The 22,690-nt window shown below is 33.7% G+C and overlaps 2 protein-coding genes across 5 annotated transcripts; both read left to right on the top strand.

Annotated features, from left to right (window-relative positions):
• The first annotated feature begins 7,588 nt into the window (after positions 1 to 7,588).
• Positions 7,589 to 13,954, top strand: LOC145134080 (TMV resistance protein N-like). The gene is made up of 5 exons (XM_079069000.1): positions 7,589 to 8,108; positions 8,586 to 9,666; positions 9,757 to 9,996; positions 12,118 to 12,849; positions 12,923 to 13,954. Exons 1-5 carry the CDS (start codon positions 7,621 to 7,623, stop codon positions 13,532 to 13,534), a joined length of 3,153 nt encoding a protein of 1,050 aa, XP_078925126.1. The 5' UTR covers positions 7,589 to 7,620; the 3' UTR covers positions 13,535 to 13,954.
• A 2,554-nt stretch (positions 13,955 to 16,508) lies between these two features.
• Positions 16,509 to 22,690, top strand: LOC145129271 (disease resistance protein Roq1-like). Of its 4 annotated transcripts, none has more exons than XR_013717426.1 (4): positions 16,509 to 17,087; positions 17,597 to 18,228; positions 18,472 to 20,162; positions 22,304 to 22,690. XR_013717426.1 is itself a non-coding variant. In XM_079063968.1 (2 exons), exons 1-2 carry the CDS (start codon positions 16,789 to 16,791, stop codon positions 18,066 to 18,068), a joined length of 771 nt encoding a protein of 256 aa, XP_078920094.1. In that variant the 5' UTR covers positions 16,509 to 16,788; the 3' UTR covers positions 18,069 to 20,336. The 4 variants fall into 4 exon arrangements, 1 of the variants encoding a protein (XP_078920094.1); XR_013717425.1 differs by having other exon boundaries at positions 18,467 to 20,162; XR_013717424.1 differs by having other exon boundaries at positions 17,597 to 20,162.

Genomic DNA, 22,690 nt, shown 5'->3' with positions numbered 1-22,690 from the left:
ACATGACTAAATATGCAAGTAGTGGAAGCAGATAGATGAAGTTGAAAACATATATTGGAAGTAAAATAGTCAAACACAAGAAGAGTGTAAAGTAGCTCACATGCACTAAAAATGGTGGAAGCTAGACCATCAGGGCCGACTCTACCCTTTGCAAAACTAAGCAAGGGCTTATGGCCCCCAATTCTAAAGGGCCCCTAATTTAAAGCTTATTATGTTAATTATATATGTATATATATGTATTTCTTGGGTTACAAAGACAAGTTGGAGCTTGGCTTGATGGTAAAAGCACTGGTTTATCAAACCAAGGGCCTCAGGTTCGAATTTGTTTGCTTACCTTTCATTCATTTTATTTTGGAAGCTACTTAAACATATCACACATCGCTCATGGATGAAACTCAACCAACTCTCATCTCTTATATAAGCTCGACCATCCTCTTGCTTCATATTAACTCTACATTTGAGTCCCACATCGGCTGGAAGATCAAAACTTCAGCAAACTTCATGTTTATATAAGTGATTAGCTGAAATGCATTAAGAAATAGTGTGGGATTTGGTTTAAGTTATAAAACCGAAGGGCCTCAATTTTTTGTTTGCTTAGAGCCCCCAAATTGGTTGAGCCCCCCTTGTAGACCATAAACTATATTAATACTACTCTGCTACCCTGATTCTAAGTCTCCATACTTTCCTATCTGAAGGGTTAACTTCTTTAAGTCTAACCTTGCACAATCTTCCCACTTAAAGTTAGTCAAGGCTCCGGTCTCCTTCGATACACAATCTCATCACTTTCTTATTGGTCATCCTCTCCTCCTCATACACGCAACGATAATCAACTTCACCCTCCTAACAACAGTCAATTCCTTCCCTCAATTTCTCGGTGATCGGCGCCACCCATAACGATTTTCTAATAGTCGTGTTCGATATCATGTCCAACAATGTTCTAATACATGTCCACCGCAACATTCTCATTTATTCGACCTCTATCTTCCTCTCATATTCCTTCTTGATCGGCCAACATTCAGATCCATACAACAACGTTGGCGTTATCGTCACCTTATCAAACTTTCCCTTTAGTTTCAATAACACCTTCTTGTCACATAAAACTTTTGTCATTGCCCTCCACTTTAACCATCCCGCTTAATGCGATGTGTAAAACATGGTTATACACCCCATCTTTATGAAACCCCCATTTGGGTGTAACATGGTTAGGGAGGAGGGAGTCATTCTCTCCGAACCCACTCAACCCATTGTCACATCAGTTTTTCTCTTTCATTTTTCTTCATCTTTCCCAATCCACAACACATGGAAACCCTATCTTTTTCAACCCATTCAATTAAAAAAAAAATACAAAACAATCAAGGTAAAATCTTAATTAGCAATAGAGTTACCGCTGATACCTCCAAGATACCACTCCCTCTTCAGTGGGTTGGGAGTGATGGGTTGTTTAATTGGTTTCACTAACCCGCTTCATCCTCTCTCTCTACTTTCTCTCTCTCATTTTCTCTTGTAGCGTGTGTTTTAAGACTTGTACCTTAGTTGTTTTGTATTTTTTTTAATTAAGTGGGTTGAGTGGGTTGAGAAATATATGATTTCCGTGTGTTGTGGGTTGGAAAAGATGAAGAAAAAAAAAGAGAAAAACTGATATGGTAGTGGGTTGAGTGGGTTGGGAGGAAATGACTCCCTCCTCCCTAACCAACCCACAACACACATAATCTTTATATTTTTCAACTCACTTAACTCACTCAATTAAAAAAAAACAAAAAAAACTAAGATACAAGTTTTAATTAGCAAGAGCTACCGATGATACCTCCAAGATACCACTCTCTCTTCAGTGGGTTGGGAGGGTTGAGAGTGGTGGATTATTTAATTGGTTTTACTAATCCGCTTCATTATCTTTTTATACTTTATTTATTTTCTTTTCTCTTGTACCATATGTTTTAAGACTTGTACCTTAGTTGTTTTGTATTTTTTTTAACTGAGTGGGTTGAGAAGATAGGATTTATGTGTGTTGGGTTGGGAAAGATGAAGAGAAACCAGAAAAAAAAAAATGATGTGGCAGGGTTGAGTGGTTATAGATGTATACTTCTATATCTTTGACCTCTTTGATCTCACTAAAATTGCAACATAGATATTCTATCTTCGCAGTCACTGTAACTAGCCCTTTTTCTTCCAAAGTCGTTTTCAGGTAACCAACCTAGCATTAAGCTCTAATCTAGACTCGGCCACTAAAACGCAGGTAGCAGATCGACTGTACATATCATGTATCGCTCGGATTTACTGAACCTGTCTTGCTTCCAAGGTCTTCCAGATCGGATTTACTGAACCTTTCTCAAGATCAATAAACACATGTGCCAATCCCTATTTTTTTCTCGATATTTCTTTCATAACACGTCGAAGTAAGTGAATCGTAGAACTCCCTGGCATAAATCCTTCTCTCAACTATGGATATCTCCTGTCGTTCCCAAAGAGAAAAAAAAAACTATCGATGTAGCGCAAGAAGCTGCTTATCTTATCGTCTCTCAACTATGGATATCCCTGTCGTTCCCTGGCATAAATCCTTCTCTCAACTATGGATATCCCCTCCATTTCTTCTATGCAAGCAAATTAGTCAAGTGGATGATTGTAAGAGATAATTCTGATTTTGGGTATTATTTGTTAAATAATTTTTATGACAATATTCCTTTGAATGTCTATGGATGAATGATTACAAGAGATAATTCTGATTTTGTGATGAACTGGTCAGTGACCACCAATGGTCTTTCTGTGTTCATATTGAATGGGTACATGATAATTCTTCGTTCTGTGTTCATATGTTCTTTTTGTAGGCACTTATGTTTTTGATTGTGTTTTGAAATTGTAGCATGCATGCAGACTTTACAAAAAGAAACAACCTTCTTTTTGCAACTGCACACTTCTTGTCCACATCTTCCTCTTTATCTCTCATGATTCGAGCTCCCTCTGTTTCCAACTTTCCATGAAAGCAAATAATGAGATGAGAAGGGGGAGAGGTCCCATAACATGATGAAGTTCCAGGCTAGACTAAAATCGACTAATTTGATGATGGCTGATGAAAATATTGGAAATATAGAATCGAGCAGAGAAGAGATTAAGATCAAAAGAGTAGAAAAAACAGATTATAGGAGTTGAAACTAACCTTTAATTATGATAACAGATGAAGAAGAAGGAAACAATGAACTTCAACATTTTGGAACAATATCATAATCTATGTAGTTTTTGGGTGATAGTGCATGTTACTTGCTACACACTTTCGTTTTTGGTTTACCACAACGATTTTAAACAATGTGAGAAGTATATTCCTTGAAGTTAACAAAAATATAAAATTATTGCTACAAATTTGCAAAATATTCTTTGTTAAATCTTAATTATTCGCATATGATCTGGTATTGTTGTATATTGTTATTCCTATTGTAAATGATTTTATATTGTTGTAGTAAACCAGAATGTTAATGTTGATGTAATAACTCAGTGTTAAGATTTATGGAGTCATGAACAAATTGACAAGTTCCTAAGAGTTCAAGGGCCATAAATGAAACTTGGAAATTAAAACAATTGAATTGTTGAATGGACGGTGGAATCAATTGTTTAATATTTATTGTCACTATCTCTAATGTGAACGCAACAATTGAACATTTGAATTGGACGCGAACTTTCGGTGGAATAATCAATGGACGGCTAAAGAAAAATCTACGCATTTTTCAATCTTTGCGGCAATCTTGTGCATATTGCGGCTCACAAATATACCTATATATATGGATGTATGTTTTGCATATTTTGTGTGCAAAACTTGAGATAACATCAAGTGTAGAGTGTCAAGCCAATTGTAATCTTGTGATTTTTAATAAAATTCTCTAGTTGCAGCCCGTGGACGTAGGATTTGCACCGAATCCGAACCACGTAAAATCCTTGTGTTCTTCTTGCTTTATTTTCGTGAGTTTGTGTGTGTGTGATAGTGTGTTTCCGCTGCGTGTACCCGGTCCGGTTCCTAACAACTGGTATCAGAGCCAGATTAGCGAGGTTTGGAGGGTACAATCATTTTTTTTATCACGCACGAGTGTACCTGATTTGTATCTTGTTTGTCGTAATGGCTGAAGACAAGGTTGTAATCGAAAAGTTCAACGGTTCTGATTTTAGCTGGTGGAAAATGCAATTAGAAGCATTGCTATGTCAGAAAGACTTGGACATGGTACTCGGAGACAAACCGGAGAAAATGGAAAAAGCTTTTGAAGATGCGTGGAACTCAAAGGACAAGAAAGCCAAGGCGGTTATTACATTGTCGTTGACGAAGAGCGTTGCTTTCAACATCATGAATGAAACCACGGCGCGTGGTATGATGGAGGCTCTGTCAAATATGTATGAGAAACCATCGGCGGCTAACAAGGTGTTCTTGATGAAGGAGTTGTTCACTACAAGGATGAATGAGGAAGGCTCAGTTACGGTTCACATTAACAATCTAAATTCAATTCTGTCCAGATTATCATCTGTGGGAATTAAATTTGATAACGAGACTCAAGCATCACTGCTACTAGCTTCTCTACCTGATAGCTGGTCCGGAACAGTTACTGCTGTTACGAGTTCCGTGGGGACCAGTGGTATGACTTTTGAAGGGGTTAGAGATTTGGTTCTTGGCGAAGATATCAGACGCAAGAATCAAGGTGGATCTTCTTCTTCTGATTTATTAAATGTCGGAAGAGGTAGAGGGAATAGCAGGAGCAGTGGGAGTCGGGGAAAAAGTTCTTCTAGAACTTTGAAGAATGTGAAATGCTGGAACTGCCAAGAGGTGGGACATGTTAAGAGTCAATGTCCAAAGAAAGAATTAAAACATTGCTGGTGCTGAGAGTGTGTCTGAGGATGATGCACTGATACTCAATATGGAAAGTTATATGGACTCTTGGGTCATGGATTCAGGGGCTTCGTTTCACGCCATGGACAACGGGGAAACGATGGTGAATCTAAAAGAAGGAGATTTTGGAAAGGTACGTTTGGCAAATGACGAGATGCTTCAAGTAACGGGCATGAGAGATATTGATTTGGTTACTTCATTGGGAACTACATGGAGCCTGAAGGATGTCAGGGTGATTCCGGAGCTAAAGAAGAAATTGATTTCTGTTGGTCAGCTGGATAAACAAGGACTGGAAGTAAGGTTTGGTGGTGGTAAATGGATGGTGGTCAATGGTAATTCGGTGATTGCTCAAGGTATGAAGTGTGAGTCATTGTATATGGTTGAGGTACCTGCTGAGGGAAGTATGACCATCCCGATTAAGCAAAACAAAATCTGGTTCGCTAAATCTACTGCTAAGAGAGTTCATTTTGCAAACATGAATTCTGGAGCCAAAGAGATGTTAGCTGAACGAGTTCGAAAGTCTAAACCATTCAGGGGATTCTGTGACAGTGGGAGCACGGGACGTCTTTCGGGTACAGTTACAAAGAGCCGTTGGGTTTTGAAGACTAAGACTGAAAAATTCTCTCCTGTTGGAAGTTTGCAAAGATTGGAGAGTGTTAGTGGTCCTCGGTGTATCTCTGGATCTGGTGGAGTGTCCAAACCGGTTGAGACAGAGGATGAGTCGGTGGTGGGATTAGCCACGACTAAGTTGGAGCTAGTGGGAGCTTCAACTGGCCCTTCTAGTACTTGAAGATGAGGGGCGGCTGCAATTAGAGAAATCAGACTAAGTTTTAGCTTGTTCTTTGGAACTGGAAGCTTGAAGGACTTGGTTGTTTTTTAAGATTACTGGAGTAATTGAGAGTTGGATGACGGAGAAAGACTAATTTGTTCAAGTCTCCAAGTGGGAGATTGTTAAGATTTATGGAGTCATGAACAAATTGACAAGTTCCTAAGAGTTCAAGGGCCATAAATAAAACTTGGAAATTAAAACAATTGAATTGTTGAATGGACGGTGGAATCAATTGTTTAATATTTATTGTCACTATCTCTAATGTGAACGCAACAATTGAACATTTGAATTGGACGCGAACTTTCGGTGGAATAATCAATGGACGGCTAAAGAAAAATCTACACATTTTTCAATCTTTGCGGCAATCTTGTGCATATTGCGGCTCACAAATATACCTATATATATGGATGTATGTTTTGCATATTTTGTGTGCAAAACTTGAGAGAACATCAAGTGTAGAGTGTCAAACCAATTGTAATCTTGTGAGTTTTAATAAAATTCTCTAGTTGCAGCCCGTGGACGTAGGATTTGCACCGAATCCGAACCACGTAAAATCCTTGTGTTCTTCTTGCTTTATTTTCGTGAGTTTGTGTGTGTGTGATAGTGTGTTTCCGCTGCGTGTACCCGGTCCGGTTCCTAACACTTAGGAAAGTCAACTTGTTATTTATAAATGTACTTTGCTGTTTAATATTGATTGAAGCCATCCAATACCAACTTTGGGATGGCTATAAGATAATTCCTATTGTTTATATCTAATTCACAAATGAAAACAAAGTGGATGGTGAGTTATGAACTGGACTAATTCCAGAGAGTAAGTTTTAAGTAGTTAAATGGATAAGAGCACACAGTTTGGCCACCTATTATTGGTTTCATTAAGCAACTTCAAAAGCACATGATATATTTTGTTCTAATCCACATAAGCATTTCTTAAACAAAATATAAATGTAACCAGTTTAGAAGTTCATCTGCATGTTTTGGTACTAATATGACACATCATTTCATGATGGAAAAATAAGAGCACATATATGTCAGAAAGATGAAAGGTTGTTGCATAAACAAGTATTTGCCCTTTCTATTATCGATAATAATGATAATAAATTTGAAATTAATTTAATTTTAGAAAATTCCATGCCAGTGCTGCTATATCATCTTATAGGTTCTAATTTACAAATTATCTAATATTGGTGAAACTGAAAAGATGTAAGTTGATTGTTATTGAGGATAAAAAAATAAAGTATGTTGTGTATATTGGTAGAAATAGCTAAGCAGGTTGTTAGTTATTGCAATAGAAAATCATTGATTATGATGATGATATCGTCGATGTGAAATCAACTCACTTTCTATTGAAAATATCAAGTGGATGTTTCTTTAGCTTTTGGTAAACTGCAAATTTCTTACAAAACCACTTCTTTTGTGTTTATTCATTGAAATAGCTTAACAGGTTGTTAGATGTGGCAATAAAAAGTATTGATTATGATGATGATATCAAATTGTTATTAAGTCAACTCATTTATATTGAAAATGTCAAGTATATGTTTCTTTAGCTTTTTGTAAATTGAAAGTTTCTTAGAAAATCAAATATGATGTGTATATTGGTAGAAATAGCTAATCAAAGGTATTATTTGCTGCAATAAAAAATCCGTAAAAAGATTTTGATGATTTATATTGAAATGCCAAGTGGATATTTCTTTAACTTTTGGTGGATTGGAATATCATTGACTATTTCAAGCTGCATTCATTATGTATTAACAAATCAACATGCAAACATGTCTTTACATATATTCCGTGAGCTGCTAGTAAATTGGATATATATATATATATATATATATATATATATATATATCTATATATATATATATATATATATAGTTCATTTCATTGACATGCTGAAACCACATCACATACCTTCTATCTCTTACAAATCAAGTGATCAATGGCTTCATCATCATCATCATCATCATCTTCTCAATCATGGAATCATGATGTTTTCCTTAGCTTTAGAGGAGAAGATACCCGCAAGACTTTTGTGGATCATCTCTACTCGGCTCTTGTACTACAAGGCATCGACACTTACAAGGATGACGAAACACTTCCTCAAGGCGAATTGATCGGTACATCCCTTATGAAGGCTATTGAGGAAGCACTGATAGTTGTCATCGTATTCTCTATAAACTATGCTGATTCATCGTGGTGCTTGGATGAAGTTGCACATATTATGAAATGCAAGGATATGACTGGGAAAATCATCATGCCCATATTTTATGATGTGGACCCGTCTATAGTGCGAAATCAAAAAGAAAAATATGGAGAAGCATTTGCCAGACATAAGTTGGAGAACAAGAACAAAGTTGAATACTGGAAAAAAGCACTTGTGGATGCAAGTAGCATTTCTGGATGGGAACTCAAGAACATTGCCAACGGGTAATTTTCTTCTTTGTTTTTGCACTTTTTATGTTTAACATACGTGTGCTCTATAAGCTAATTCTATACTTCAATATAAACTTTCATACAAATGTTTTAATTATTTTTGATGATGTTGATGACCTTGATATAAATCAGAGGCTTTGGCTAGATTAGTTGATTAGTTTGGCTAGTTAAAAGATATCTCAAGTCCTATGATTATGGATAAGCTCAAATTAAGTTATGGTGGACTTTATTGAGTTAACACCTCGCTTGAAGCACAACAACATGTCCATCTTGCTTCACTTTTTTGAAACTTTGTCAATATTTCCCATGAAAGAAAACTTCTTGTGGTATTACTTTACCGGTTCTATATCGAATCTGAAATATATAGGCGATTACGTCTCCTTTTCTTTTGTTCATAGAGCATGACACAAATGATCTCTTTTGTTAATGTGATCATGTGTTAATTATCTTTATATATGATCCAATGTGTAGGCATGAATCAAAGGCTATCAAAGAAATTGTTGACAAAATTTCATCGAGGTTGCAACTTGTAACTGCAAGTTCTGCAAATGAAAAGCTGATCGGAATAGCGCATCGCATGCAACGTTTAAAATCAGCCTTACAAATTCGGTCAGGTGGTGTGCGCATGATTGGGATATGGGGGGTTGGGGGTGGTGGTAAGACTACTCTTGCATCTTGTATATATGATGAAATCTCTAAAAAGTTTGATGGTTGCTGCTTTATTGCAAATATTCGAGAGGAATCAAACAGGCGTGGTTTGAAAGAATTAGAAAAAGATATTCTTTCACAAACGGGAGCATACAGTGCTGGAAGAGGAAGATGCTTGAAAGATAAGAAGTTGTGTAATAGAAGGGTATTGATTGTTCTTGATGATGTCGATCAACTTGATCAACTAGAAGCATTAGCTGGATCACCTGATTGGTTTGGTGATGGAAGCCGGATACTAATCACAACTAGAGATGAACATTTGCTAAAAGCTCACGAAGTTGTTGTACATGATATTAGCTTGTTACATGGTGGTGAGGCTATTGATCTCTTTTGCAAGCATGCATTTCGGGGTTCCATACCTATGGAAAAGTATGAGCAGCTTTCAATAGAGGTAGTCTCTTATGCTGGTGGTCTTCCATTAGCACTTACAGTTCTTGGTTCTTCTCTATGTGACAAAAACATTGATCAGTGGAGGAGTGCATTAGCCAGACTAAAAGAGATCCCGGATAACAAGATTCTTGAAAAGCTAAAAGTCAGCTTTGATGGACTTACAAAGGTTCATAAAGATTTGTTCCTTGATATTGCATGTTTTTTTAGGTGGGAGGAAATAGATATCGCAATGGAGAAGCTTGATGCTTGTGGTTTTTATCCTGTTATAGGAGTAGAAGAATTGAGACAAAAAGCTCTCATAACTATTTTGGATGGAAATTTTGATATGCATGATCTGGTGCAAGAAATGGGACACTACATTGTTAGAGGAGATTACCCTAAGAATCCTGAAAAACATAGTAGAATTTGGAAGAAGGAAGATGTTGAAAGAATATGTGCTATGGATGCATCGATGGTAACGGTTAAGCTGGCTTTGCATAATATATGTATAAACAAACACTTTTAACCCAACATTAACACTTTTTGTTCCTCTTAACATATATAGGAACTTGACAAGATTGAAGCAATACAAGTTCATTACGATGAATTTCAAGTAACACTATTTGAATCCTGTAAACTTCAAGAACCACCTCCTCCTCCGATTGTTGCAAACATGAGGAACCTTAGGTATATTCGGTGGAAAGGTGATCTTGCAAATCCATTGCATGATAATTTTCCACCAAGGGAGCTTTGTTGTCTGGTATTGCGTGGTGGCATCCAAGACCAACTTTGGAATGGTTGTAAGGTAATTCTCAATGTTTATCTGTTTCACAAATGAAAACAAAGTAGATGATGAATTATAGACTTAACTGATCCAGATTCCAGAGAGTAAATGGAAAAGAGCACATAGTTATGCCACATATCATTGGTGTCATTAAGCAACTTCAGTTGTATTTTTTTTTTTTTTTTCATAAATTTTCCCTAGTGTGGAAAACATGAATACCCTTTTGTCTAAACATAAAGACAAAAAGTTGGTTTTGTTTTTCTTTTTGAAAATAAATACTATTCAACTTTTTAGGTAAGATTTCAATTTAAATCTGTCTTCTTTTTTGATTAATAAATTTCATTTTAAAATATTTTCTTATTTTGTTTTTATTAAGTGATTTTTAGATATATAATTAAACAATCAAACACATTAAATGATTTCCATACATGGATGGAAGGAATTAGTTTTTATTTATTTATTTTGTCTATTTATCATCACATATATAGAAATAGTATGTAGTGTACCTGGGATGCATCAAACGTACATTAAAACACTTGAAATGATTTTGATAGAAAATGGGTCATGTATAATCGGAACATGAGAATCCTCCATATACCCGTTAACCCGTATATCCGTTCCTGATTTGATGCTTTGTCATTTAGTTGTTTTTTTGATTTTTTGTTTTTAATTATTCTAATAAATACATATCATTATTATTAACATTATTTTTTTTTGTTCATTAAACTAGTTTTGTATTTTTTTTTTCATTCTGACTATCACTGTGTTATTTTTTTCGTTCGGATTATCCTCATGTTATTTTTTCGTTCCGACTATGATTGCGTTACTTTTTTTCGGTTGAATTATACCATGTTATTTTTTTTTGTTCGAATTATCTGTGTTATTTTTTCGTTCCGACTATCTATGTGTTTTTTTTGTTTGAACAATCCATGTGTTATTTTTACATATCATTATATTTTTTTTTCATTCGGATTATCCATATGTTATTTTTTCGTTTGAACTATCATTGTGTTATTTTCTTGTTCGAACTATCTAGTGTTATTATTTTTTTGCGATTTTCATAGCCGTTAAATAAAACTCACGCACAAACATACATTTAATTGTCCGTAAAACTTTTCTAAAACAAAAAAGAAAAAAATAAAACATGGTTAGTGCGAACGAAAAAAAATTATACATGGTTAGTCAAAACGAAAAAAATTACACGAGGATAGTTGGAATGAAAAAGATAACACAGTGTTAGTCGGGACGAGAAAATAACACATATAGTCTGAACGAAAGAAATAACGCAGAGGTAGTCTGAACGAAAGAAATAACACAGAGATAGTCTGAACGGAAAAAATAACATAGGGATAATCTGACCGAAAAAATAATATAAGAATAGTCCGAACAAAAAAATAACCCAATAATAGTACGAACGAAAAAAATAAAATATGGATAGTCTAGACGAAAAAATAACGCATGAATAGTCCAAATGAAAAAAATACCACACATGAATAGTCGGAACGATACATAAGGATATTCGTAATTTTTTTATTGAACAATACATGATACCATCATTCGTAAAGATATAACTATATATAAAAAATGTTTTCTAAAACACAAATAATTAAAAACAAAATAACATAATTAATTAAAACTATAATAATAATAATAATAATAATAATAATAATAATAATAATAAGACAAAAAAAATGACAAAAAAAAATCAAATCAAAATAAGTTTCTTTAAGTTGAAGGATTTGCATTTAAGTCGAATCAAAGGGAGGATATCTATAGCAACACCCTTGGAATATTATCATTTTTTGTTATAGACGTCTACCTAGAATCATCTTTAAGACCAGCCATAGTCATATGGGAGTGTCATTGAGTATTTTGATATTTTAGTACACCAGTGTTAGCTAGGGAAGGAGGTCATCTCTTTGGGGAACCTTTCCGACTAGGGTAGGGAAACGTTATGTTTGGGTTCTTAACTGATTTTGCTTCTTTCTTCAGTTCTACCTGTAGCAAACAGTCCATTAGATATATTTACAATATATTTGGTTTCTTTACATCTATTATTGCATCTCGATTCCTATCAATTTCCATTTTGATTTTTGTCCTTGATATGTTTTTGACCTGTTTGCACTTGTATATGCATGATAGGTGCTGCCAAATTTGAAGATGATGGAACTTTACGAGTTGGATAACCTAATCATGACACCAAATTTTGATGGAATTCCATATCTTGAAAGATTCAAACTTTGGAGATGTGGGAAACTAGAAGAGATCCATTCATCTTTTGGACGCTTAGACAGGCTTGTTTGCTTATCTATAGGCTTTTGCATGGGTATTAAGAGATTTCCATCCATTACCCGACTAAAGAAACTCGAGACCCTTTCATTTACAGTGTCCCGTGGGGTTTTTAAGCTCTCAAAGATCCAAGAGAAAATAGATAACTTTTTGGGAGAAAAAGACATGAGTTCTGGTGTTTGGGAGTTATCCAACTTGAACCACATAAAGTTATGTTTTTTTCGTAGAGACTTGAAAGAACTGGATCTCAGTTGGTGCAATTTGGGAGATGAAGACATGAGCTATGCTATTTGGGAGTTACCCAACTTGCAAAAACTTAATCTATCAGATAATAAGTTTTCACGATTAGATTTTAGTCTCATTCGAACTCCTCTACTCAAATTTTTGGACGTGTCAAATTGCGCATGCCTTGTGGAACTGTCAAATCTCCCATCAAGCATTGCTGTTGTTGAAGCGTATTGTTGTACCTCACTTAAAACCTTTGGATCTATTTCAAACTGCAAATGGCTGTGGAAACTCTCGCTTCGTGGGGTGTACAATTTAAGTCCACTTCTTGGTTACATGTTACTAGACTCCATGCTCAAGGTTTGGCTCTACATACTCACGTTTACAATTTAAATATTTATTTATTTCAATTGTGTGTTTCCACACATGACAGGGGAACGCTATTGAAGATCACCTTATGAGTGTAATTCTTGATTATGAGATTCCAAAGGAGTTTGTACATGTTGGTAGGCTGTTTAGGGGGAACACATTTAGAATGCGTCTTCCAGATGATTGGTACAATCACTTTTCTGGGTTCTTGATACACGTTGTTACCCACGAAGGATATCCGAATATTAAAATAACCATTAAGGAGGTGAAGCCGAATGATGATCTTCCATTTAAGGTTTTGCGTTGGTATGAGTCTAATAAGGGAATTGACCGTTGTTGGATATCTACATATGTGGGATATGTTTCCATTAATTCATTGAGGCCCACTACATGCTTGAATTCAACGTACAACGTGATTTCAATTTCCTTACACCAGAGTGGGACTGCTTCTGGAGCTGCAAATAGAATAGGAGTTTCACTCGTTCCTAAAAAAAGATGTAAAGATGATCCGGTGAAAACATCAGATTCCTCTGAATTTTGGAATGAGAAAGATAAATCTAAACCGACTTTTGCGATCAAACGTGGTTCAAAGTCATCATCTATTAAGATCTTGTGGCAACCTCATAATGTGGACAACTATCTCTTTGCAGACCAATACCAACCAATAACCAATTGATATTTCAACTATTTTGCCGGTTTGTAGTTTACCCAAGAAATTTGGGCAATGGCGGCGACACCAATGAGGCGACAAGGGCATATTTTTTTTTTCTGAAACGGCAAATGATTAAACGGAAGCCTACTCGCATATTTCAAAGAGCACCCCGGGTTCGAGCTCCTTTACAGGGCAAACCCAGCCCCCATAAGGGTTTCCAGGGAAAATTTCACCACATGTGACACAAGTTTAAGAGGCACCCAAATTGGGTTTTGCAGGGATTGAACTCCCGACCTCTGACCCCACGTGAGTATTAAACCCGGTATTAGTGATAATCTTTGGGTATTATTTAACAAAAAAAAATATTGCTTCTTGTTTTTTTTCCCTAAAAAACCGTTTTTTTTTCATGAAAGCCAATCATTTTCAATATATTTTTTTTAAAAACTTGTGGTGATCTGCTATAGCCCATTAACAGTTCATTAATTTAATGCATTTGCAAAACCCAAATTTTCATTCCCCTTTTCAGAAAAACCATTATGATTTGACAATATTTTATTATTATTATTATTATTATTATTATTATTATAATAGTACGATTATTATATTATTATTATAAAATATGAAGCTAAGTTAAAGAATAAAATAAGAAATGAGATTCTATTTATTCCATTACTTGTGGTAAAAACAATCAATTTTTACAATACATATTACTCACTATTTATACTAGAAAAAAGAGATGAAAAATAAGCTATGTTGTGAATGCTCTTTATAATGGTGCATAACTATAGTCATAAAATTCATAATAATGTGTGTTACTAATGCTCACTAATGATGTAGAGAGATGAGAGAATATGGAGAATCCAATAGTCATTTACTAAATAATATTTCATAACACTCCCCTTGAATGACGGTTGTATCATGTCTCGTTAAAATCTTAATAGATAAGACCTCATGGGAAAAAAAAATCTTTATTAAGGAAAAAGAGTAGATGATTAATAATAGACATTGAAAATAATTGTCTCGTTAAAAACCTTGCTAATAAAAACTTACTGGGAAAAAGTTAGCTAAGGAAAAGAGTACAGTATGTTTGCAACTCCCCCTGATGAACACATCATTTGATTTCATTCAAGCGCCGCATACCATTGTTTTGTACCATATTTTCAAATTTGGATGTAGGAAAAGTTTTTAGTGAACAAATCGGTGAAGTTGTTACTTGATTGAATTTTATGGATTGTGATGTCACACTCATTTTGAAGATCATGAGTGAAAAAAAACTTTGGTGACATATGCTTGGTTTTCATCTTTTTTCTTATTTTCCTTTACATACATACATATATAAATCATGAATTTGATGTTTACAAGTTCAAACATTAAAAATACATATAAAAATAAGTTGTGGATTAATCCAAGGGTTTAAGTCATTTTTGGCCACTTAACTTTTGGTTTTGTGCTCATTTGGTCACTTAACTTTTTTTAAGTTTTAAAATGTCATCAAACTTTTGGCTTTGTGTTCATTTAGTCACTTAACTTTTGGTTTGGTCACATTTAGTCACCTAACTTTTAAAACTGTGCTCATTTAGTCACTAAACTTTTAAATTTTTTTAAAAGTTTAGTGACTAAATGAGCACAATTTTAAAAGTTAGGTGACTAAATGAGCATAAATCTAAAAGTTAAGTGACCAAACCAAAAGTTAGGTGACTAAATGAGCACAAAGTTAAAAGTTTGATGACCTTTTAAAACTTAAAAATAGTTAAGTGACCAAATGAGTACAAAACCAAAAGTTAAATGACCAAACATGACCTGAACCCTTAATCCAAATACATTAAAATAACATATAACTATAAGTTTTAGTGTTTTACATCAATCCATATACGTCAAAAAGAAAATAAAGTATAATACCGAAACAAAATATAATTTTAGATAAATAAAACACATCAAAAAACTTTATAACGTTTACCATATGTTTTTAAAAGCGCTTAACTACGAATATATATATATATATATATATATATATATATATATATATATATATATATATATATATATATATATATATATATATATAATGTAGCGATATTAGAAAACTGGTTAATTAAAATTTAAAAGAAAGCGTTGGAAATGGAATCGAATATATATATATATATATATATATATATATATATATATATATATATATATATATATATTATCGATTCTGATGGTTTAAAAGCGATTAAAATAAAGACGCACCACCAACCGTTTGAACTACAAGTAATTTGTGTACATTAATACATAAAAAGATATATATACATATACACAATATATTAATTATATAAAAAAAAAATTAGGCCCCTTAAAAAAATGGGCTGTGCACATGCCTCTTTTGCCCATGCGCATAACCCTAATTTACAAATTGTTGTTTAATATCGGTGAAACTGAAAAGATGTTAGTTGATTGTTATTGATGATAAAAAAAAGCATATTTTGTATATTGGTAGAAATAGCTAAGCATGTTGTTAGTTGTCGCAATAAAAAAACATTGATTATGATGATGATATCATCAATATGAAATCAACTCACTTTATATTGAAAAAGTAAAATGGATATTTCTTTAGCTTTGTTAAACTGCAAATTTCTTAGAAAATCAAATCTTTTGTGTTTATTCGTATAAATAGCTAAACAGGTTGATAGATGTTGCAAAAAAAAATATTTATTGTGATGATGATATCATTAATATTAAGTCAACTTATTTATATTGAAAATGTCAAGCAGATGTTTATTTAGCTCTTGATAAATTGGAAGTTCCTTCCAAAATCAAATCTGATGTATATATATTGGTAGAAATAGCTAAGCAAGTTGTTATTAGTTGCAATAAAAAATCATTGATTTTGATGATTTATATTGAAAATGTCAAGTGGATATTTCTTTTAACTTTTGGTAGATTGGATATTATTAACAAATCAACGTGTATTTACATAGATATTCCGTGAGCTTCTACTAAATCAGAAATTTCTTGGAAACTCACATGTTTCTCTGTTTCTTTGTATGCTTCATTTCATTAAGGTGTTGAAAAGCGAAACCGCATCACATACTTTCTATCTCTTACAAATCAAGTGATCAATGGCATCTTCATCATCATCTTCTCAATCATGGAATCATGATGTTTTCCTTAGTTTTAGATGAGAAGATACCCGCAAGACTTTTGTGGATCATCTCTACTCAGCTCTTGTACTACAAGGAATCAACACTTACAAGGATGATGAAACACTTCCTCGAGGCGAATTGATCAGTACATCCCTTATGGAGTCTATTGAGGAATCACAGATATTTGTCATCATATTCTCTTTAAACTATGCAGACTCATCGTGGTGCTTAGATGAAGTTGCACATATTATGAAACGCAAGGATATGATTGGGCAAATTGTTATGCCCATATTTTATGATGTGGACCCGTCTACGGTGCGAAATCGAAAAGAAAAATATGGAGAAGCATTTGCCAAACATAAGTTGGAGAACAAGAACAAAGTTAAATGTTGGAAAAAAGCACTTGTGGATGCAAGTAGCATCTTTGGATGTGAACTCAAGAACATTGCCAACGGGTAATTTTCTTCTTTGTTTTTGCACTTTTTTACGTTTAAGATATGTGTGCTCTGTAAGATAATTCTATACTTCAATATAAAAATTCAGACAAATGTTTTAATTATTCTTGATGATGTTAATGACCTTGATAAATCAGAGGCGTTGACTAGATCAATTGATCAGGTTGTTTAGTTAAAAGATATCTCAAGTCTTAGGATGATGGATAAAGCTCAAATTAAGTTATGATGGAATTTATTGAGTTCTACCTCTTATTCTGTACTTAACGCCTTGTTTGAAGCTACAACAACAAATTCATCTTGCTTCACTTTTTTCTTTTTGAAACTAGACAATATTTCCCAAGAATATTGTTACAAACCTCATTTGGTATTAACTTTACGAGTTCTATATCGGGTGTGAATTATGAAATGAGGGTTCTTAGTCTCCTTTTTTCATAGAGCATGATACAAAATATCTCTTTTATTAATGTGATTGATCATGTGTTAATTATCGTTGTATATCCAATCTGCAGGCATGAATCAAAGGCTGTCAAAGAAATTGTTGACAAAACTTCATTGAGGTTGCAACAAGTAACTACAAGTACTGGAAATGAGAGATTGATCGGAATAGCACCTCGCGTGCAACGTTTAAAACCAGCCTTACAAATTGGGACAGGTGGTGTGCGCATGATTGGAATATGGGGGGTTGGGGGTGGTGGTAAGACTACTCTTGCATCTTCTGTATATGATAAAATATCTAAAAATTTTGATGGTTGCTGTTTTGTTGCAAATATTCGAGAGGAATCAAGCAGGCGTGGATTGAAAGAATTAGAAAAAGAAATTCTTTCACAAATGGGAGCACACAGTGTTGGAAGAGGAAGATCCTTGAGAGATAAGAAGTTGTGTAATAGAAAGGTATTGATTGTTCTTGATGATGTCGATCAACTTGATCAACTAGAAAAGTTAGCTGGATCACCTGATGGTTTGGTGATGGAAGCCGAATAATAATCACAACTAGAGATGAGCATCTATTAAAAGCTCACAAAGTTGTAGTACATGATGTTAGCTTGTTACATGGTGATGAGGCTATTGAGCTCTTTCACAAGAATGCATTTCGGGGTTGCATACATATGGAAGAGTATGAGCAGTGTAACACCTGTTCCAGGTATTAATTAAGTTATCTATTTTTTTAGGGTTTTGTGCATGGACTCAGCGAGTTGGGGAGCTCTAACTCGTCGAGTAGAGATCATTTATGTGGACGCGGGACTTAGAACCTACTCGACGAGTCGGAAGGCCCCGACTCGACGAGTAGGTGTTGTAGAGGGAAACCCTAATTTTTAGGGGTTTGTACCCTATTTAAAGAACTTATGGCTAATTTTTAGTCTCCTTCATCGTTCTTAAAGTCCAGAAAGAAACCCTATCCGCATTTTGGTGCTTCCTTGAGTGTGTGTGTGTGAGCCTTGGAGAGTGGAACTTGTGCTTTTGAGAAGGAAACTTGAAGGTTGAGGAGGTTGAAGAAAGGAGAAGGCTTTGGATTCGGCATCTACTTGTTGCTAGCATCTATTTAGAGGTAAAAAGTTGCTAACTTGATCTCTATTTGATTAGATCTCATTTTATGGAAGAATATGGTCACTTTTGGTGAAAAATGGGGTCATACTCGGATTTGGACTTATCACAAGGATATAGTTCCAGATCTGGACATCTCTAGGTCCTCAATGACATATAGTTGCTCACTTTATCCAGCTTAGGCCCTTTCCATGCACTAAAACCTTGTAGAAAGCTTAGTTTTGATGTTATAGCCTTGGGAGGCCTTGCATGCATGTAAAGTTTGCAACTTTACGTGGTATCTGCACTAGGGGAGGTTGGATCTGAAGTTTGGGACCTTAGATCCCACTGGAAAGGACTGAACACAAAATGACTGAAGGAACTCGTTGAGTCCATTAGTCGACTCGACGAGTCGGGGAAGGGTTTACTCGTTTTCGAGTCTCTGAATGAGTGTAGTGAAGGATTAGAGTGTTGGTCTGAATGAACTTTTGATTTCTGGACAATTGATAAACTCGACGAGTCACTTAGGTGACTCGGCGAGTTGACTTGAGATTCAGTGGGATGGACTTGGGAGGAACTCGACGAGTTGCTGGATGCACTCGACAAGTTGATGTCAACATGGGATGTTGACCTTGACTTTGACCAGGGTTGACTTTGAGGGTATTTATGGTATTTCAGGATTGTGACAAGTTAATCACATGATGATTTTAGTGTTGGATCTATATGCCTAAGAATCATTATGGAGTGATATTGCTAATAATATATGATCCTATCGGGTCACACCTTTATCAAGTTGGCACATTTTGTATATTTATTATTAATATGATTATTAATAAATAATATCAATTCTTGTATTTTAATTAGGGAATAATTATTGTTTTGTGAATAATAATTATAAGAGAGTATTACTGGTTATTATTTCATATGGTATGAATTAATAAGTCGTGCACAACATTGTGGACTAGTTGGATTCTTTTGTCTTTTACCTAAAGACAAAGTTTATATTTTATAAACTTAGAGTTTATAACAATCAAAGAATCTTTCTTATTTAAAGAGGTATGGCCGAATTTATATTTAAAGAATGGAGGTTGCTTGTCAACCTCCATAACTTGCCCCATGCTTCTTGAAAAGATAAGAGTTACTTTATATTATTTTAATATAAAGCCCTTACCTTCAATATTATATTCAAGAGGCCATGCTTGGAAGGATTATAAATAGAGGGTCTCTTACATGAATAAGGTGCTAGTTTTTGGTCCAAGAAAATCACTTCTTCTTCTTCTCTTTTTGTCTCCCCAAAACCGTGAGCAACATGGGAGCTTGGAGCTCTTTCCTCTTTTGAAGATATTACTTGCTTTTTGTGTTCATTTCGTGTCTTCCTTTTAGTGCTTAATTGTTTAAGCACTTAAGGCTTAAAGAACAAAGTTATACAAGAAGGAACTAGCATTCCAATTGCCTTACTCTTGATGGTGGATACTTGTAGAGACGATCATACACTTTGATCTTTTGTTATCTTCATCAACACCCCAAAACCAAGTGGGTTCAAAGGCTTCAAAGGTTATCTCTAAGACATCTTATTGTTGTTTTTATTTCATTCTAACATCTATAAATGGATCCATGATGGTGTGGTTTTGTTATGAACTAAAAATAAACTCGTTATTTTTAAAGTCTTCCATTGCCGGTTTTTATGAAAAACAAACTTTTATTTCGTATCAAAACCCAACAGTGGTATCAGAGACATTTTTTATATGTCAGAATGATTTTTTATGTTAGATAATCTTTGTTTTTTTGGAAAACAAGCATGGATTTCTTTTGGTTAAGAAAAATCCATATTTGTCTTCTTTGACAACTTCTTGGTTGAAATTGTTTATTTTTATATATAATCATTTTTCATGCATTTTGGTTATATAAAAGTTGTCTTAGAAAAAACAAAAAGTTGTTTGTTGTAATATTTGATATGTTGTTGTGTATAAACAAACCATTTGGACCTTTGTGTTGTGCTTGGTTCATACACATTATAATGCATGCTTGTGATGTTTATTTTATGTTAAATGTATGTTATGTTTTATGTATAAAAATAGTTTTTACATGTCAAATAACATTTTTTCATAAGATAATATCACTTGGAGTTTAAGTAAAAAATATTTAAAAGATAACATAAGATGTTTATAAATGAATATTTATAAAACCGTTTTACCGGTTAAAACTCAATTTTTATTGAAAATAGTTTTATTGTAAAACTTATAAATACCCAACTTTAAAATATTTGGCATGGTTTAAAAGATGTTTAAACTTTATATAAACTCCATGTCTTGATAATAAATAAGGAGTTTTTAAAAAAAAGGCTAAATTCGGTTTATAGCGTTATAACGACAAATAATAAAACTAGTGATTATTTTTTGCGTCGAAACTTAATATATGATATTGGTGTTTTAAACATAGCGAAACATGTTGATATTATGTTTTATGCATGTTAAATGAGATTTAAAATATAAGTATCATCACCCAAGTTTTGGTTTATCAAAATATGACTTTTATCATAAGATGCATAAAATTGAGTTTATAAAATAAAATGAGTTTATTCTATAAATTCATAGAGTCATAAGTTTTTGATTGTTAAAAGTAGATTTAAAATAGTGATTTTATAACTCATCCAAAACTCCAAGTCTTAAGTATAAAATATAGTTTTATTAAGACAGTTACCGATTCTTAAAACCGATCTACGACTAAACTTTAAAGTACCGGATTTTGGTTCATAATTGATCGCGGTTAATAGAAAATAAAATGAAATTTTATTTGGCACCAAAAGAACCTCATAACAAGTGATATGAATTTTACAAAAGGATACATGAATTGTTGGATGCATGCAATATTCGTGAGACCATGTTTTTATAAACTATAATTGTAAAACATATATAAACCCTTATTTACAAAACTTCAAATCTATGCAATCCATTTAAAATTCACTTGGGATTTTTGTGCAGTTCATATGGATTTTTGGGTCACCATATTCATTTGGGTTGTCAAAAATAGTCAAAGTGTTTTCGTATTTGCTTGTGGGAAGAAGGTCACCTAACCATTTGTGGAATAGAACTCACATGTTTTTTAAATGAATGATTTGATTAATTTCTTATGTGATAAAGGTCGCCTAAACATAAGAGTTTTGAGGCATAGATGGGATAAACATGCCAAGCTAAAAAACAGTTGTTTAGGATCTCATAATCTAGGAGTTACATATCGTATGCAATTGGTAATCGCTGCATACCGAGTTTGATTAAGTTTATGAGATAAAGGTAGCCTAACCATTTACTTGTTTCGTTACTTGGATCCTAGACTTTAATAAATTAATGTTTTAAGAAACAATATAATATATTAATTTTTAAAGACTAAATATTGAAAATACTAAATGAAACTTTGTTAAATTCTGTTGATAACTGTTAATAATTTTACTCCCTACAAAACCTCTCTCTTATTGAGTTTCAAGAGACAGTAACATTTGATGGTTATAATTTCTGTAACTGGTATAATATCTTAAGGTTCTACCTTTAAGATAAATAGAAATTATATATATTGAAAGATCCCATACCTGAATAACCTCTGCAACCAATTAGTCTGATCATGATACTTTGATGGAAGTATCATTGTGATGATATTGACGTGTCTCACATCATACTGAAGAAATTAACCATGACTTGCAGAAAGTCTTGGATAATCATGAAACATATCAGATGTCTCATCAAGTAAAGCAGATATTCAATCAGAACACTAGAAATAGTTTCAAGTCTGTTCAAGCATTGAATAAAAGGAAGTCTAAGAGATTGTGCAGTCATATAGACTTATAGTTCAGTTAAGGGAAATACAGCATAAACCCAGAAATCAAGAAAGGACCCAATGATTAGTGTTGTTTCTGTTGTGGAAGAAACTGGACACTAAAGGAGGAATTGCTCCTCTCATCTCATCAAGCTGAAGAAGTCTGACTTGGACAAGACTTCAGATGTCTATATGATAGAACTATTTATTTTTCATCATTCACTTAAGTATGTAATACTTCATGTGACACTAATAATTGATATTATGTGTTGATA

The sequence above is a fragment of the Lactuca virosa genome, chromosome 8, assembly GCF_052849685.1.
Source record: "Lactuca virosa cultivar CGN04683 chromosome 8, Lactuca_virosa_CGN04683_v6, whole genome shotgun sequence".
In the NCBI taxonomy this organism is placed as follows: domain Eukaryota; kingdom Viridiplantae; phylum Streptophyta; class Magnoliopsida; order Asterales; family Asteraceae; genus Lactuca; species Lactuca virosa.
The sequence above is the reverse complement of the archived record's forward strand: the minus strand, read 5'-3'. Positions and strand labels throughout refer to the sequence as shown.

What these genes read in the sequence shown, in the direction of transcription:
- LOC145134080 (XM_079069000.1), top strand. Translation starts at nt 7,621, where the DNA reads ATGGCTTCATCATCATCATCATCATCATCTTCTCAATCATGGAATCAT. An exon ending in CTCAAGAACATTGCCAACGG is followed by an intron (nt 8,109 to 8,585) that starts GTAATTTTCTTC and finishes TCCAATGTGTAG; the next exon opens with GCATGAATCAAAGGCTATCA. An exon ending in GTGCTATGGATGCATCGATG is followed by an intron (nt 9,667 to 9,756) that starts GTAACGGTTAAG and finishes TAACATATATAG; the next exon opens with GAACTTGACAAGATTGAAGC.
- LOC145129271 (XM_079063968.1), top strand. Translation starts at nt 16,789, where the DNA reads ATGGAGTCTATTGAGGAATCACAGATATTTGTCATCATATTCTCTTTA. An exon ending in CTCAAGAACATTGCCAACGG is followed by an intron (nt 17,088 to 17,596) that starts GTAATTTTCTTC and finishes TCCAATCTGCAG; the next exon opens with GCATGAATCAAAGGCTGTCA.